Source organism: Brachyhypopomus gauderio, chromosome 20 (genome assembly GCF_052324685.1).
Source record: "Brachyhypopomus gauderio isolate BG-103 chromosome 20, BGAUD_0.2, whole genome shotgun sequence".
Classification (NCBI taxonomy): Eukaryota; Metazoa; Chordata; class Actinopteri; order Gymnotiformes; family Hypopomidae; genus Brachyhypopomus; species Brachyhypopomus gauderio.
In genome coordinates, this window is record NC_135230.1 from 4,049,614 (window position 1) to 4,064,613 (window position 15,000).

Genomic DNA, 15,000 nt, shown 5'->3' on the forward strand with positions numbered 1-15,000 from the left:
GAGAATGGGCAGGTGTGAAGATGTGTGCAGCCTGCACAGACTTGCCCTGCAATTACCCCTCAACCTCCTCCCTAACACCCCCTCTCCCCTCCTCACTAACACCCCCTCTCCCCTCTTCACTAACACCCCCCTCCCCTCCTCACTAACACCCCCTCTCCCCTCCTCACTAACACCCCCCTCCCCTCCTCACTAACACCCCCTCTCCCCTCCTCACTAACACCCCCGTCTCCCCTCTTCACTAACACCCCCCCTCCCCTCCTCACTAACACCCCCCTCCCCTCCTCACTAACACCCCCCTCCCCTCCTCACTAACACCCCGTCTCCCCTCCTCACTAACACCCCCTCTCCCCTCCTCACTAACACCCCCCTCCCCTCCTCACTAACACCCCCTCTCCCCTCCTCACTAACACCCCCCTCCCCTCCTCACTAACACCCCCTCTCCCCTCCTCACTAACACCCCCCTCCCCTCCTCACTAACACCCCCTCTCCCCTCTTCACTAACACCCCCTCTCCCCTCCTCACTAACACCCCCTCTCCCCTCCTCACTAACACCCCCTCTCCCCTCCTCACTAACACCCCCGTCTCCCCTCCTCACTAACACCTCCTCTCCCCTCTTCACTAACACCCCCCTCCCCTCCTCACTAACACCCCTCATTCACCTCCTCACTAACACCCCTCATTCACCTCCTCACTAACACCCTTTTCCCCCCTCCTCACTATGGTCTCTCTCCCTCCTCACTATGGTCTCTCTCTCCCTCCTCACTATGGTCTCTCTCCCTCCTCACTATGGTCTCTCTCTCCCTCCTCACTATGGTCTCTCTCCCCCTCTCTTTCTCTTGCCTCCACTTTCCTCCACTCTCCCATCTTTCTCCCTGATTCTATTTCTCTGTTGCTCCTCCTTAGCCAGTGCTTTCTTTCATTATATTTAATCAGTGTACATTAATCTATGATCTCCCAGGATCTTCATCTCCCAACCCTGCAGTGAGCACACGTTCTCCTCTCTGTGGGGAGCCAGTGTGGTTCATGTCCTTCTGTAGAGTACGGGCGCAGAGCTGGCAACTGGTTAGGATCTGTTCTCCACACACGTCCGTCTTGATGTCAGATGTTTCAAATTCTCACTGTGTGCTGTAATAGCATGTTTAACAACCACATGTCAGTCAGGTGATGAGTCCTCTCAGTGCAAGGATAAGTGTGGGAGGGGCTATGAGGGGCCCAGATGAAGGAGGGGCGGGGCTATGAGGGGCCCAGATGAAGGAGGGGCGGGGCTATGAGGGGACAATGCATTGTAATTCCAGAGCTCACGTACAGCTCAGCCTAGCATGTTTGATTTGCTGGTGTTTTGTCCCTTTTGTTAGATGTTTATGTTCATCCTGGACATCTGGGCAACAGTCTATTGGGCACTTTTAATGGACACTTTTAATGGACACTTTTAATGTATCTTAATCTTTCCAAACAGCCCACATATCCTGCTCCAGTGTTTCACACTTACAACGTGAAAGTTTGTATGTTCACTGCCCTTTCCTTCTTCCAGCCAATCACATTGATGTACTGAAGATTTTGGACCTATCAGACACAATGGAGGGCGTGTCATTAGAGGCAGGGCTTTGTACCAATAGGCGTGGCATGGAGGAAGTGGATCTTGCTTATAAAATTGAAAAGAAGATACAAATCAGTATTCCAACTAAACAGCTTTTACCTGGTATGTCCTGCACACATCCTGCACACATCCTACACACACCCTACACACACACCCTACACACACACCCTACACACACCCTACACACACCCTACACACACACCCTACACACACACCCTACACACACCCTACACACACCCTACACACATCCTACACACACCCTACACACACACCCTACACACATCCTACACACACACCCTACACACACACCCTACACACACACCCTACACACACCCTACACACACCCTACACACACACCCTACACACACCCTACACACACACCCTACACACACACCCTACACACACACCCTACACACACCCTACACACACCCTACACACACCCTACACACACACCCTACACACACCCTACACACACACCCTACACACACACACCCTACACACACCCTACACACACACCCTACACACACCCTACACACATCCTACTCACATCCTACACACACCCTACACACATCCTACACACCCTGCACACATCCTACACGCACCCTGCACACATCCTACACACACCCTACACACACCCTACACACATCCCACACATCCTACACACACCCTACAGACACCCTGCACACATCCTACACGCACCCTACACACCCTACACACATCCTACACGCACACTGCACACATCCTACACGCACCCTGCACACACCCTACACGCACCCTACACACACCCTACACACCCTACACACATCCTACACACACCCTGCACACATCCTACACACCCTGCACACATCCTACACGCACCCTACACACACCCTACACACCCTACACACATCCTACACACACCCTACACACATCCTACACGCACACTGCACACATCCTACACGCACCCTGCACACACCCTACACACACCCTACACACACCCTGCACACATCCTACACACCCTGCACACATCCTACACACCCTGTACACATCCTACACACACCCTGCACACATCCTACACACATCCCACACATCCTACACGCACCCTGCACACACCCTACACACACCCTACACACATCCTACACACATCCTACACACATCCTACAGACAGAAATTTTGTGTGAACTGGGTGACCATCACAAACTGCTTGCATCTGTGCATGTGCATATACATATTTGTGTGCTTTTTGTGTGTGTGTGTTTTGCATGATGTGTGTATGTGTGTATCTGTGTGTGTCTTGCGTGTGTGTGTATGTGCTTGTGTTTTTGTGTGTGCATGTGTGTGTGTGTGTGTGTGTGTGTGTGTGTGCGCGTGTGCACTTGTGTGTATGTGTATGTGCTCGTGTGTATGTGTTTTGTCTCTGTGTGTGTGTGTGTGTGCGTGTGCACTTGTGTGTATGTGTATGTGCGTGTGTGCACGTGTGTGTGTGTGCGTGTGTGCACGTGTGTGTGTGTGTTTTGTCTGTGTGTGTCTGTGTTGTGTGTGTGTGTGTGTGTCTATGTGTTTTGTGTGTGTGTGTGTGTGTGTCTGTGTCTGTGTGTGTCTCTGTGTTGTGTGTGTGTGTGTCTGTGTTTTGTGTGTGTGTGTGTCTGTGTGTGTGTATGCGTGTGTGTGTGTGTCTGTGTGTTTTGTGTGTGTCTGTGTCTGTGTGTGTGTATGCGTGTGTGTGTGTGTCTATGTGTTTTGTGTGTGTGTGTGTGTGTGTGTGTGTGTGTGTGTGTGTGTGTGTGTATGCGTGTGTGTGTGTGTGTGTGTCTGTGTGTGTGTATGCGTGTGTGTGTGTGTCTATGTGTTGTGTGTGTGTGTGTGTGTGTGTGTGTGTGTGTGTGTGTATGCGTGTGTGTGTGTGTGTCTATGTGTTTTGTGTGTGTGTGTGTGTGTGTCTGTGTGTGTGTGTGTCTATGTGTTTTGTGTGTGTGTGTGTGTGTGTGTGTGTGTGTGTGTCTGTGTGTTTTGTGTGTGTGTGTGTGTGTGTGTGTCTGTGTGTGTGTGTGTCTATGTGTTTTGTGTGTGTGTGTGTGTGTGTGTGTGTGTGTGTGTGTGTGTGTGTGTGTGTGTGTCTATGTGTTTTGTGTGTGTGTGTGTGTGTGTCTGTGTGTGTGTGTGTCTATGTGTTTTGTGTGTGTGTGTGTGTGTGTGTGTGTGTGTGTGTGTGTGTGTGTGTGTGTGTGTGTGTGTGTATGCGTGTGTGTCCAGACTCAGAGTTCCCGGTGGATTTCTCCCTGCTGGCCACGGTGCGTGCGCGGCGTGGGGCTCAGTGCTTCTTGCTGTCGGTGTACGACCCTGAGGGGGTTCAGCAGCTGGGCCTGGAGCTGGGCCGCTCCCCCGTCCTCCTCTACGAGGACCAGGACGGGCAGCCCTCACCTGACCTCTACCCCGTCTTCAAGAAGGTGAACCTGGCTGATGGCAAGTGAGTGTCCCTCTGTCTCTCTCTCTCCATCCAACTCCCCTTCCATTTCCATCTGTCTCTCCCTCCCTCTAACGGATGATAATAAATGAACATTTGAGAATACACGTCTGCAAGGCTGCTGATTACTGCATGTTTGATACAATAATGTTGAGTTGAATATATAGTGTTATTACAGCATTGTTAATTAGCTTAATAAGTTACTAACAGATCTGACCTTTCACCTGTGACCTTGCAGATGGCACAGATTGGCATACAGTGTGGAAGGTAACAAGGCCACACTTTACTTAGACTGTCAAAAGGTCATGACCCTTGACCTTCCAAGAGGTCAGGACCCCAAAGTCAGCACTGAGGGAGTCACTGTGTTTGGGAGACGTCTGCTGGACGAGGAAGTGTTTGAGGTGTGTATTAGATATGTGTGTGTGTGTGTGTGTTTGAGGTGTGTGTGTTTGCAGGGGTGTTTCTTTAAAAGGGCTATATGTCATTTTAGAAAGTCTGTTCATTGAACATTTGCAAACATTTGCATCAGCTTTTCTGTGTTTACATGCAGGGTTTTATGTTTGTTGGATATATAGGTAGGTAGGTTTACACAAACTCAAAAAGGATTTGTGGTGGTGTTACAAAAGTGTTTACATACTTGTGTCTGAGTGTTTACATACAGGTGTCTATGAGTGTTTACATACATGTGTCTGAGTGTTTACATACATGTGTCTGAGTGTTTACATACATGTGTCTGAGTGTTTATATACATGTGTCTGAGTGTTTACATACAGGTGTCTATGAGTGTTTACATACAGGTGTCTGAGTGTTTACATACAGGTGTCTGAGTGTTTACATACAGGTGTCTATGAGTGTTTACATACATGTGTCTATGAGTGTTTATATACATGTGTCTGAGTGTTTACATACAGGTGTCTATGAGTGTTTACATACATGTGTCTGAGTGTTTACATACAGGTGTCTGAGTGTTTACATAAAGACGTCTGCGAGTGTTTATGTTCATGGGCCAGAAACATTAACACTGGCACAAACTTACTCATTGAGGAATGCCTGAAGATTGATCCTTCTGCAAATCCATCACTCTTACAGACTTTATTCTTTACAGTATGCTAATTCAGGCAGGGTGTCTAGTGCCCCTGCTGGTCCAACAGAGGTATTGTTAGGAGGCTGTGGGCAGTAGAATACAGTGTTACAGTCACTGTAGATATCACGTGTGGAAGAGTGTAGGCTTATGGTGATGTGGGGTGTTCTGGCTAAGAGAAATTAGAGGCTCACAGTGATCTGTTCACAGTGATCTCAACACGTGTGTGTGTGCGCGTGTTTGTGTGTGTGCATGTGTGTGTGTGTTCCAGGGAGAGATTCAGCAGTTGTTACTAGTGCCAGACCCCAGTGCTGCTGCAGACTATTGTCAGAACTACATTCCTGACTGTGACTCCGCCCTTCCCTACAGCAGCCTATCACTGGACCCAGAAGAGGTAACCCCGCCAACAGGGCTTTAAGTATCCTGTTACTGTACCTGTTTAAGCAGCACACCACATTATAGATAATCTTTATTAATGCATCTGCTCTGCAGTGAAAATAGAACATTTCTACTGAACACACAGGTGGCACATATGGAAAAAGGAAACTGTATAAAACTGTTTAGGGCATTAAATATTGTATGTTCACCATCACACCACACCAACATTACATCAAAATCACCACCATTACCATCACACCACCACCACCACCACCACACCAACATCACCATCACCACCACACCACCATTACCATCACTATCATTTACATTTACGGCATTTGGCAGACGTCCTTATCCAGAGCGACTTACATTTTTATCCAAGTGAGCAATTGAGGGTTAAGGGCCTTGCTCAGGAGCACCTCAGTCATGGCCTCAGGTCTGGGAATCGAACCTGCGACCCTCCGGTCACATGACCAGTTCCCTAACCGCCCGGCCATGACTGTGCTATCTATCACACAACCATCATGCCACCATCACCATCACACCACATCACACGTTTGTGGTGAGTTCTTCGAACTCTTTCCTACTCGTCACACAACATGGTCTTTGTCTTTTCAAGGTCAGGTAGCATTGCATTTTACTGTGGAATTTGTTCAGAAGTCCCAGTAAAGTGTGTATGTCTCCTGTATGTGGTAATTGTGGTTAATTGTGGTTATTTTTATAACCTTTCTTTTTCATGTCTCATTTTATGTCTCGACACTGATAAACCATAGTATTAAACATGTTGTATCTGGTTAGCTGCCAGACATTATAACAACATGTGCTGGTTTGTATGTATTTATGTGTGTGCGTGTGTGCACGTGCATTCTTGCGTGTGTGCGCGTGTGTATGTGTGTGTGTGTGTATGTATCTGCCAGAAGGAGATATCCTGTTGCTGCAGTGTATTGTGATTTATGAGTTTGAATCATCTAAGCCCCATAGCCCAAGTGTAGTGATCCCGGAGCTCCGTCAGGACTCCTCACATGTTCCTGCAGGCCTGTCTGCTCATCTGCTGCTGTTGTGTGTTCCTCACAACGATGCTCTCACAAAACTACTGATGCATGTGATCATTACAAAATAACTTATTACATACATCAGTGTCATTTAGTGTACAAACAATATGCTTAAAACACATCAATTGTTTTGCATTTTCATTTGGTTTTAACCCTCACAGATAAAAACTTAACACTGGTTTTATTAGCCGGGGAACTGTCCAAAGTCAAAGTAAATAAACCAGCAGTATTATTGAAAAGTGAAGTAAAAATAGTATGAATTGCTAAGACAGAGTCAAATATACAGGACTGCTTGTAAGGAATTGACAAGACAGGCCTGCTTGTAAAGATTTGAAGAGACTGGCCTGCTTGTAAAGATTTTAAGAGACAGGCCTTCTTGTAAAGCTAAAATGGACAATGCTATGAAGTGAACCAACCCAAAAGAGGTGAAACAGAGTCCAGACATGGGAAGCCCAACAGGTTTGCACCGAGTAGAAACGCTTGGTACACACAGGTAGGTCGTGGAAGTTCTTCACAGAGATTAGACTGAATATGCAGATGAGTTCCACGAGACACAGGTGTTCATGATCAATAATCAATGATCAGGGGAGGTGGAGCGGGGAGGTTTTGATTGGTGGATCAGGGTGTTGTGGAATTCATAGCTGCGCAATGAACTCTGGAAGATGTAGTCTGAGAGTGTACTACCATGTACTAGATTGAGTGTACTAGATTAGAGTCAATCAATCAATCAAATTTTATTTATATAGCGCTTTTTACAACAGTTGTTGTCACAAAGCAGCTTTACAAGTGCAGAGTCCTAGCCCCCAGTGAGCAAGCCAAAGGCGACAGTGGCAAGGAAAAACTCCCTAGTTTTTTGCATGAGGAAGAAACCTTGAGAGGAACCAAGACTCAGGGGGGGAACCCATCCTCCTCTGGCCGACACCGGTCACCATGACAACAACAACAATATAGACAGAATGTAGACAGAATGTAAAAGATGCAATAATGTCAATTTAGACCGAAAAATATGTAATAATGTCCATCATGGTGTAGGCATCCGGTTAGGCAGGAGGTGGCCGGCCAGGATGGATCGCTTGTCTCTCCTCATCTCATTATTCCTCAAGCAGGCGGGCAGCCATGTGGAGAAATGAAACAGGGAAAATTAGCTCTGTATGAGGACATATACAGGACAGGTAAAATTATAAACATTTCTGGAGTGTGGCAGCAACTCCGGCACTAAGTTAAATTATTACAGCCTAGCTAAAAAAAGGCAGAACCAGAAGGTAACATAGGCTTGGGGGCATTCTGAGACAATGGCATCCGTCCACTGCACTGTCAACAAACTTGAGTGACCACGAGCAGTGACAGGATGACAGCACCAGTACCCCAGTCTACCATAAAACCCTTCGTCTATGAACCCCTGGATCTGTACCTTTATCTAAGGGGGATATTAATTATCAAACGCTAGACTAAATAAGTGGGTTTTCAACCTAGATTTAAAGATTGTGACTGTGTCAGAGTCCCGGACACATTTAGGAAGATTAGAGTGTACAAGACTAGAGTACAATATCTACTGAGTGAAAGCACCCAAGGTTGTCAGGGAGTGTGACAGTTACTATGTTCTTACATTTATTGGACAGGATGTTTGTGTTGCCTTGGTGAGTGTTTCCGTGACAATGTGTATGATTGTGTGCAGGTTCAGAAGATTCCCAGGAAGCCTGTTGTTGAGGAGTATGAAGATGACCTATACAGTGATCTTTACAGTGACCTCTCCACGGATAGCCCAGACTTGAACATCACAGAATATGAGGTGAAACTGTGTGTGTGAGTGTGAGTGTGAGTGTGAGTGTGAGTGTGAGTGTGTGTGTGTGTGTGTGTGTGTGTGTGTGTGTGTGTGTGTGTGTGTGTGTGTGTGTGTGAGAATCAGAGATGTTCAAATGTCGCAAAACGCAAGTCCAAGTCAAGTCTCAAGTCAATACCAGGATAATCTTGGGAACATGAGTGGGAAAATAACTTTATATGTTACCTTGTTGCTCCTGTTGTCGGCCGTCACCCATTATCTGCCATTATTGGCAAAAATAACGTGAAATATCACAAAAAATGATGTAATTTTGCACATTTTACGTATTATTCCTGTAAAACAACAATTGTGGCGAGTAAAATACTTCAGTTTATTTACAGTTAACTTAAAATGTTGGTGGTTGTTTTGATGTTTGTTTACAAGTGGCCACTACACTAATTGGAGTTACTACACTAGCTTAAATGACGGCCAAGTGTCTAACGTAAACTAAACAAACCTGTCCGGGTGTGTTTTAGGTTTGTTTTCCACATTCTTAACACGTTGCGTCCTTTGGTTTTGTCCAAGGATTTAAACTCCCTATAGCCAAAGGCTCCACAGACAGTACTCCAGCTGTAGTCATGGCAACCTCATTTTATTTACATTTGCCTCTTCACTCCGATTTCCCACTCGCAATAAACGATGTTTTGATATGTTACGAGAAAAGGTGCAAAAGTAAGCAGTAATGTCAAAATAAACACACAAAGAAAGTATTTATCTATATTTAAGTATTTATCTAAACACGTAAAGAAAGTATTTATAACTCATACCTGGATAACGGACTGATTCTTATTGTTTTGTACGAGTCTGAGTCAAGTCAAGTCTGAAGTCTTTTTGTAAGCCACTAGTGCGACTTCCACTTAAGTCTCTCACTCGAGTGCCCATCTCTGGTGTGCATATGTGTGCTTTTGTAAATTGCAAGTTGAACAACAACTTTTTTTTTTTTATAACAACAAAGTAATCGTATTACAATAATGTATACAAGTAGAATAATACAAACTAATTGAACTTTTGTTGTTTGTGCCGAATCAGTGATCAGTGTGTGTGAGCTGAAGCAGGTCTGTTGATGTGAGGTGTTCAGTGTGTGTGAGCTGAAGCAGGTCTGTTGATGTGAGGTGTTCAGTGTGTGTGAGCTGAAGCAGGTCTGTTGTTGTGAGGTGTTCAGTGTGTGTGAGCTGAAGCAGGTCTGTTGTTGTGAGGTGTTCAGTGTGTGTGAGCTGAAGCAGGTCTGTTGATGTGAGGTGTTCAGTGCGTGTGAGCTGAAGCAGGTCTGTTGATGTGAGGTGTTCAGTGTGTGTGAGCTGAAGCAGGTCTGTTGTTGTGAGGTGTTCAGTGTGTGTGAGCTGAAGCAGGTCTGTTGATGTGAGGTGTTCAGTGTGTGTGAGCTGAAGCAGGTCTGTTGATGTGAGGTGTTCAGTGTGTGTGAGCTGAAGCAGGCCTGTTGATGTGAGGTGTTCAGTGTGTGTGAGCTGAAGCAGGTCTGTTGATGTGAGGTGTTTAGTGTGTGTGAGCTGAAGCAGGTATGTTGATGTGAGGTGTTCAGTGTGTGTGAGCGGAAGCAGGTGTGTTGATGTGAGGTGTTCAGTGTGTGAGCTGAAGCAGGTCTGTTGATGTGAGGTGTTCAGTGTGTGAGCTAAAGCAGGTCTGTTGATGTGAGGTGTTCAGTATGTGTGAGCTGAAGCAGGTCTCTTGATGTGAGGTGTTCAGTGTGTGAGCTGAAGCAGGTCTGTTGATGTGAGGTGTTCAGTGTGTGAGCTGAAGCAGGTCTGTTGATGTGAGGTGTTCAGTGTGTGTGAGCTGAAGCAGGTCTGTTGATGTGAGGTGTTCAGTGTGTGTGAACTGAAGCAGGTGTGTTGATATGAGGTGTTCAGTGTGTGTGAGCTGAAGCAGGTCTGTTGATGTGAGGTGTTCAGTGTGTGAGCTGAAGCAGGTCTGTTGATGTGAGGTGTTCAGTGTGTGTGAGCTGAAGCAGGTCTGTTGATGTGAGGTGTTCAGTGTGTGAGCTGAAGCAGGTCTGTTGATGTGAGGTGTTCAGTGTGTGCTATATTCTTTTCTGCTTCAGGTAGAGTATGATGCGTTTGACAATGGAACAGTGCGGGAGTATGAGGAGTATGAAACATATGAGGAGTATGACGATCGTTACGGACCTGCAACTCGAAACGGAGAGGAAGTTTGGAATGAACAGGTAGAGGAAGAAGAGTATATATTCCTATGTATATTCTAGTTGTATTCCTCACTACCTATGATGTTCCTCATAATATATTTAAATACGAATGAATGATATTACCATTTATGAAAACTTTAGAACTCTTATCTGTAGTGTCTGCATTTGGTCACAGTCGTGGGTATATTTGCATATGGACATATATTGTGATATCCCTGGTGCTTCGCTAATATTTTTATAACACTTAATATTAAATACACTGTGTAGCCTATTATCTCTCTATATGTCCATCTGTGTGTCTGTCATCTGAGGCTCACTGTTGTGTGTGGTCTTTGTTGTGGGTCAACAGGCACAACCTGAGAAGGGTCAGAAGGGAGAACCTGCTGTTTTAGGAGAGGTGAGCTCTTTGAAGACCAATCACCAACCATCATCTGACTGTGAAGACTAATCACCAACCTTCATTTGACTGTGAAGACCAAACAACAACCTTCATCTGACTGTAAAGACCAAACAGTCTGACCAACACCTGACCATAATAACCTGACCACCTAACTGTAAAGACCAAACAGCAATGACCCGACCGCCTAACTGTAAAGACCAAACAACAATGACCTGCCCACCTGACTGTATAGATCAAAAAATAACCTTCATCTGACTGTAAAGACCAAACAACAATACCAAACAACACCTTATAACATACAACAGTCTTTATAACAAACATCTGACTGCAAACACCAAACAACAACCTTCAAACTAAATCATAACATTTTAGCATCCTCAAAGTCATTATTTGTAATATATGTTTGTCTAAATATGTTGGCTTATGTGGCAAAAACACATAAGTAAAGTGTTTGTTTCTCATATAGGGTACGCTAATCGAGGGACCCCATGGTTTACCAGGCCCTGAGGTAATGTCTTCTGCCTCAGCTTGTGTGTGTGTGTGTGTGTGTGTGTGTGTGTGTGTGTGTGTGTGTGTGTGTGTGTTCATGCATGTGTCTCAGGTGTGTCTCTATTCACTTGTCTCAACATGTGTACTGGTGTGCATGTGTATTTTAGGTTTTCTGTGTTTATCTTTAGGTATTGTGTGTGTGTGTTTCTTTGTGGTTAAATGGTGTGTTTTATTTCCTGTGCACAGGGTCCACCTGGGGAGTCTGGACCAATGGGACCCCCAGGACCAAGCGGAGATCCAGGAGATCTGGTACCACACACACACACACACACACACACACACACACGCACGCACATTCACATTTTATTTGGGGTAATACATTGAGGTAATACAATACATATATGTTCTTTTTACAAAACTCACTGGTATGCATAATAAAATATTTAATTCTAATCAAAACTATAATTTTAATTTCAGTAACTAATAAGAATTTTTCTTAATAAGAGAAAAAAAACAAAAAAGATAGAAATCAATTCTCTTTCTGTAAGCTTCTCTCTCTCTCCTGTATTCTTAGCGGGTTAGACAGTTGTTTGTATGTATGTATGAGGACCGTGTTTGTGTGTATGTATAAGGACCGTGTTTGTGTGTATGTATGAGGACTGTGTTTTGTGTATGTATGAGGACCGTGTTTGTGTGTATGTATGAGGACCGTGTTTGTGTGTATGTATGAGGACCGTGTTGTGTGTATGTATGAGGACCGTGTTTGTGTGTATGTATGAGGACCGTGTTTGTGTGTATGTATGAGGACCGTGTTTGTGTGTATGTATGAGGACCGTGTTGTGCACAGTGTACAGGTACATGTACTGCTGATTTACTGATGACATTTCAATCCTATTTATCACATTTACTTGATTTGCGACTGCTGCATGAGGCTGTAGAAATTGTACTGTACTTGTCAGTTGTATGTGTGTATAAAAGTTTTAAAAGCTCAAAGTCTCTCTCTCTCTCTCTCCTTTCCTAGGGCCCTCCTGGTCGGCCAGGACTTGCAGGGACTGATGGTATACCAGGACCTCCAGGGAATTTGCTGATGTTACCGGTGTGTGAGTGTGTGTGTGTGTGTGTGTGTGTGTGTGTGTGTGTGTGTGTGTGTGTGTGTGTGTGTGTGTGTGTGTGTGTGTGTGAAAGAGAGAGAGAGAGAGAGAGAGAGAGAGAGAGAGTGCAAAAGACACTGAGATAGAAAGGATAGGCACTACACAGTTAATACCACTGGGTGGCAACCTAACCTTTATAATAATGATGCGTTAGTTTCTCCCTCTCAGTTCAGTTTGATGTACTTCAGTTCAAATAAATAAACATTTTCATTGCTAAACTAAGGTTATAGTTTGAGAATATGAACTAATTAAATAGGATTACGTTTAAATTGCCAAATCTATGGTTTGAGAATATGAACTAATTAAATAGGGTTACATTTAAATGGCCAAAGCTTGGGTTATGGTGTGATATGATCTAATTAAAAAACTGTGTGGTTGTCTGGTCTCACTGCTCTTTTAGTTCCAGTGGGGTGGACAAGCTCGTCTGGGACCTGTCATTTCTGCTCAGGAGGCTCAGGCACAGGCTGTCCTGAAGCAGACCAAGGCAAGGAACCTTCCCGAACATTCTGGAATCTTCAAGAACCTTCTGGAATATTCCAGAACCTTCTGGAATCTTCCAGATGCATGACATGGAAAAGCTTTCTGTATTCAACAACACACCTTAAACATACATTAGAGTGTATACAGAGTGTGATGACCATGAATCTTTGCCTCCCAGCTCTCTCTGAAGGGACCTCCAGGACCACTGGGACTGACTGGACGACCCGGTCCACTGGTAAGTGGTTACTGTTCATTTAAACTGGTTACTGTTCACTTTCTCTGGTATTGTGGTCCAAACAGATCCAGAAATGTAAGAGTTTTCTAAACACTGGCTATGGAGGGGAACTTTAGTATTTATCTTGTTGCATAGATCAGCTGAAGAAGTGAGTGAAATCTGTGTGATAACTCTGGAAAAAGAGTGGACCCTATAGAGGTGGGGCCCATAATGTCAGTCCTGCTATTCTATACTGGCTCTTCTATATGCATTAGTGCCCTCTAGTGTTTAAATGCATTAAAACACTATGCAGTGCACAGAATGCATTGCTCAGACTAGAGTGACTATTGTATTATAAACTACTGAATTACTGTGAGATTTTCACTAAAGGGTTGTCGGCATTCCCAGACATCGCAGGGTCTGTCTCACTTATAGTGGCCTGTCTCAGCAAGCTAAGCTGATGGTGATGTTTCACTAAAAAGGGCCATTCTGCTGTAGGCCCACCCCTTTATTGAAAATCATACATTTCATTGGTCAGATTTCCTGTCATTTTACTAATAGATTTATATTATATAACCCTTAAAATATCACCAGACGGAGCACATAGGGACAGCAGTCCTGCAGACGCACTGGATTGGTTTGAAATAGAGAAATGTAGAACAGCATCTTATAGTAACCCAGAATTTGTGTATCCTATATGAATATGTAAAGTGACCAGTATGAATATGTAAAGTGTCCTATATGAATATGTAAAGTGTCCAGTATGAATATGTAAAGTGTCCTATATGAATATATATATATATATATTTTTTTTTATTTCACCTCATTTATGAAAATATGTTTATATTATTATTTTCTATGTTTTGTTGCTGGTCTCCAAGGTTTAAAGTTTCCAGCACTGTGTATACACCAGTGGCATTGAAATATGCCACTGGTTATGTGATTCAGCAGAGATGATTCTGGGACAGGGAAACACATAACGAATCTGAATCACCTGAACCACTTTGAAGCAGACTCCATCACAGTTCATTTACCTAAGAGTGTTTAGAACAAATGTATGATGTAGACGTTTACATTTGTGTTTGAATGTTTCTGATATCCCCCAGGGTGCCCCAGGGCCAACAGGGCTAAAGGGAGAGAGCGGCTTTCCTGGGCCAGCGGTAGGGGGCGCTGTTTTTTGCTGTGCTACATTACAATATAGCTATGATGAGTGTTTGTATGTGTCTGTATGCTAGTTATTTGTATGAAGCAATCAAATCAAGTCTTACTGTCATGCTTCATTCTTAGTTTTACTATATATCTCAAATGAACAGCAAAACCGTTCTACATGGCAAACATTGAAACTGTGATGTGTCTGATGACGCTTGTCTGATGACCTATGTCTGATGATTTGTGTCTGATGATCCATGTCTGATGACCTATGTCGGATGACCCACATCTGAGAAACTGTGTCTGATGATCCGTGTCGGATGACCTATGTCGGATGACCCACATCTGATAAACTATGTCAGATGATCCGTGTCTGATGATCCACATCTGATAACCTGTGTCAGATAACCTGTGTGGTAACTTGTGCCTGATGATCCTATGTCAGATGACCCACATCTGATAACCTGTGTCTGATATTCTCCTCAGGGTCCCCGAGGGTTGCCTGGGGTTCCAGGGCCAAACGGCAAAACTGGGAAAAGGGTAAAAAATGAAGAGCCACTGATGACCCTGCTCAGGACTGATATAT

At 44.6% G+C, this 15,000-nt stretch overlaps 1 protein-coding gene across 1 annotated transcript in view; it reads left to right on the top strand.

Annotated features, from left to right (window-relative positions):
- The window catches only part of col5a3b (collagen, type V, alpha 3b), an 80,232-nt gene that overhangs the window by 24,477 nt on the left and 40,755 nt on the right, over positions 1–15,000 (top strand). Inside the window, exons 2-15 of the mRNA XM_076982864.1 lie at positions 1,532–1,699; positions 3,830–4,043; positions 4,279–4,441; positions 5,393–5,515; positions 8,227–8,340; positions 10,430–10,552; positions 10,881–10,928; positions 11,398–11,439; positions 11,667–11,729; positions 12,442–12,516; positions 12,972–13,055; positions 13,230–13,286; positions 14,372–14,425; positions 14,901–14,954. Coding sequence (XP_076838979.1) covers positions 1,532–1,699; positions 3,830–4,043; positions 4,279–4,441; positions 5,393–5,515; positions 8,227–8,340; positions 10,430–10,552; positions 10,881–10,928; positions 11,398–11,439; positions 11,667–11,729; positions 12,442–12,516; positions 12,972–13,055; positions 13,230–13,286; positions 14,372–14,425; positions 14,901–14,954 — 1,382 coding nt within the window. The remainder of the gene's footprint in view (positions 1–1,531; positions 1,700–3,829; positions 4,044–4,278; positions 4,442–5,392; positions 5,516–8,226; positions 8,341–10,429; positions 10,553–10,880; positions 10,929–11,397; positions 11,440–11,666; positions 11,730–12,441; positions 12,517–12,971; positions 13,056–13,229; positions 13,287–14,371; positions 14,426–14,900; positions 14,955–15,000) is intronic.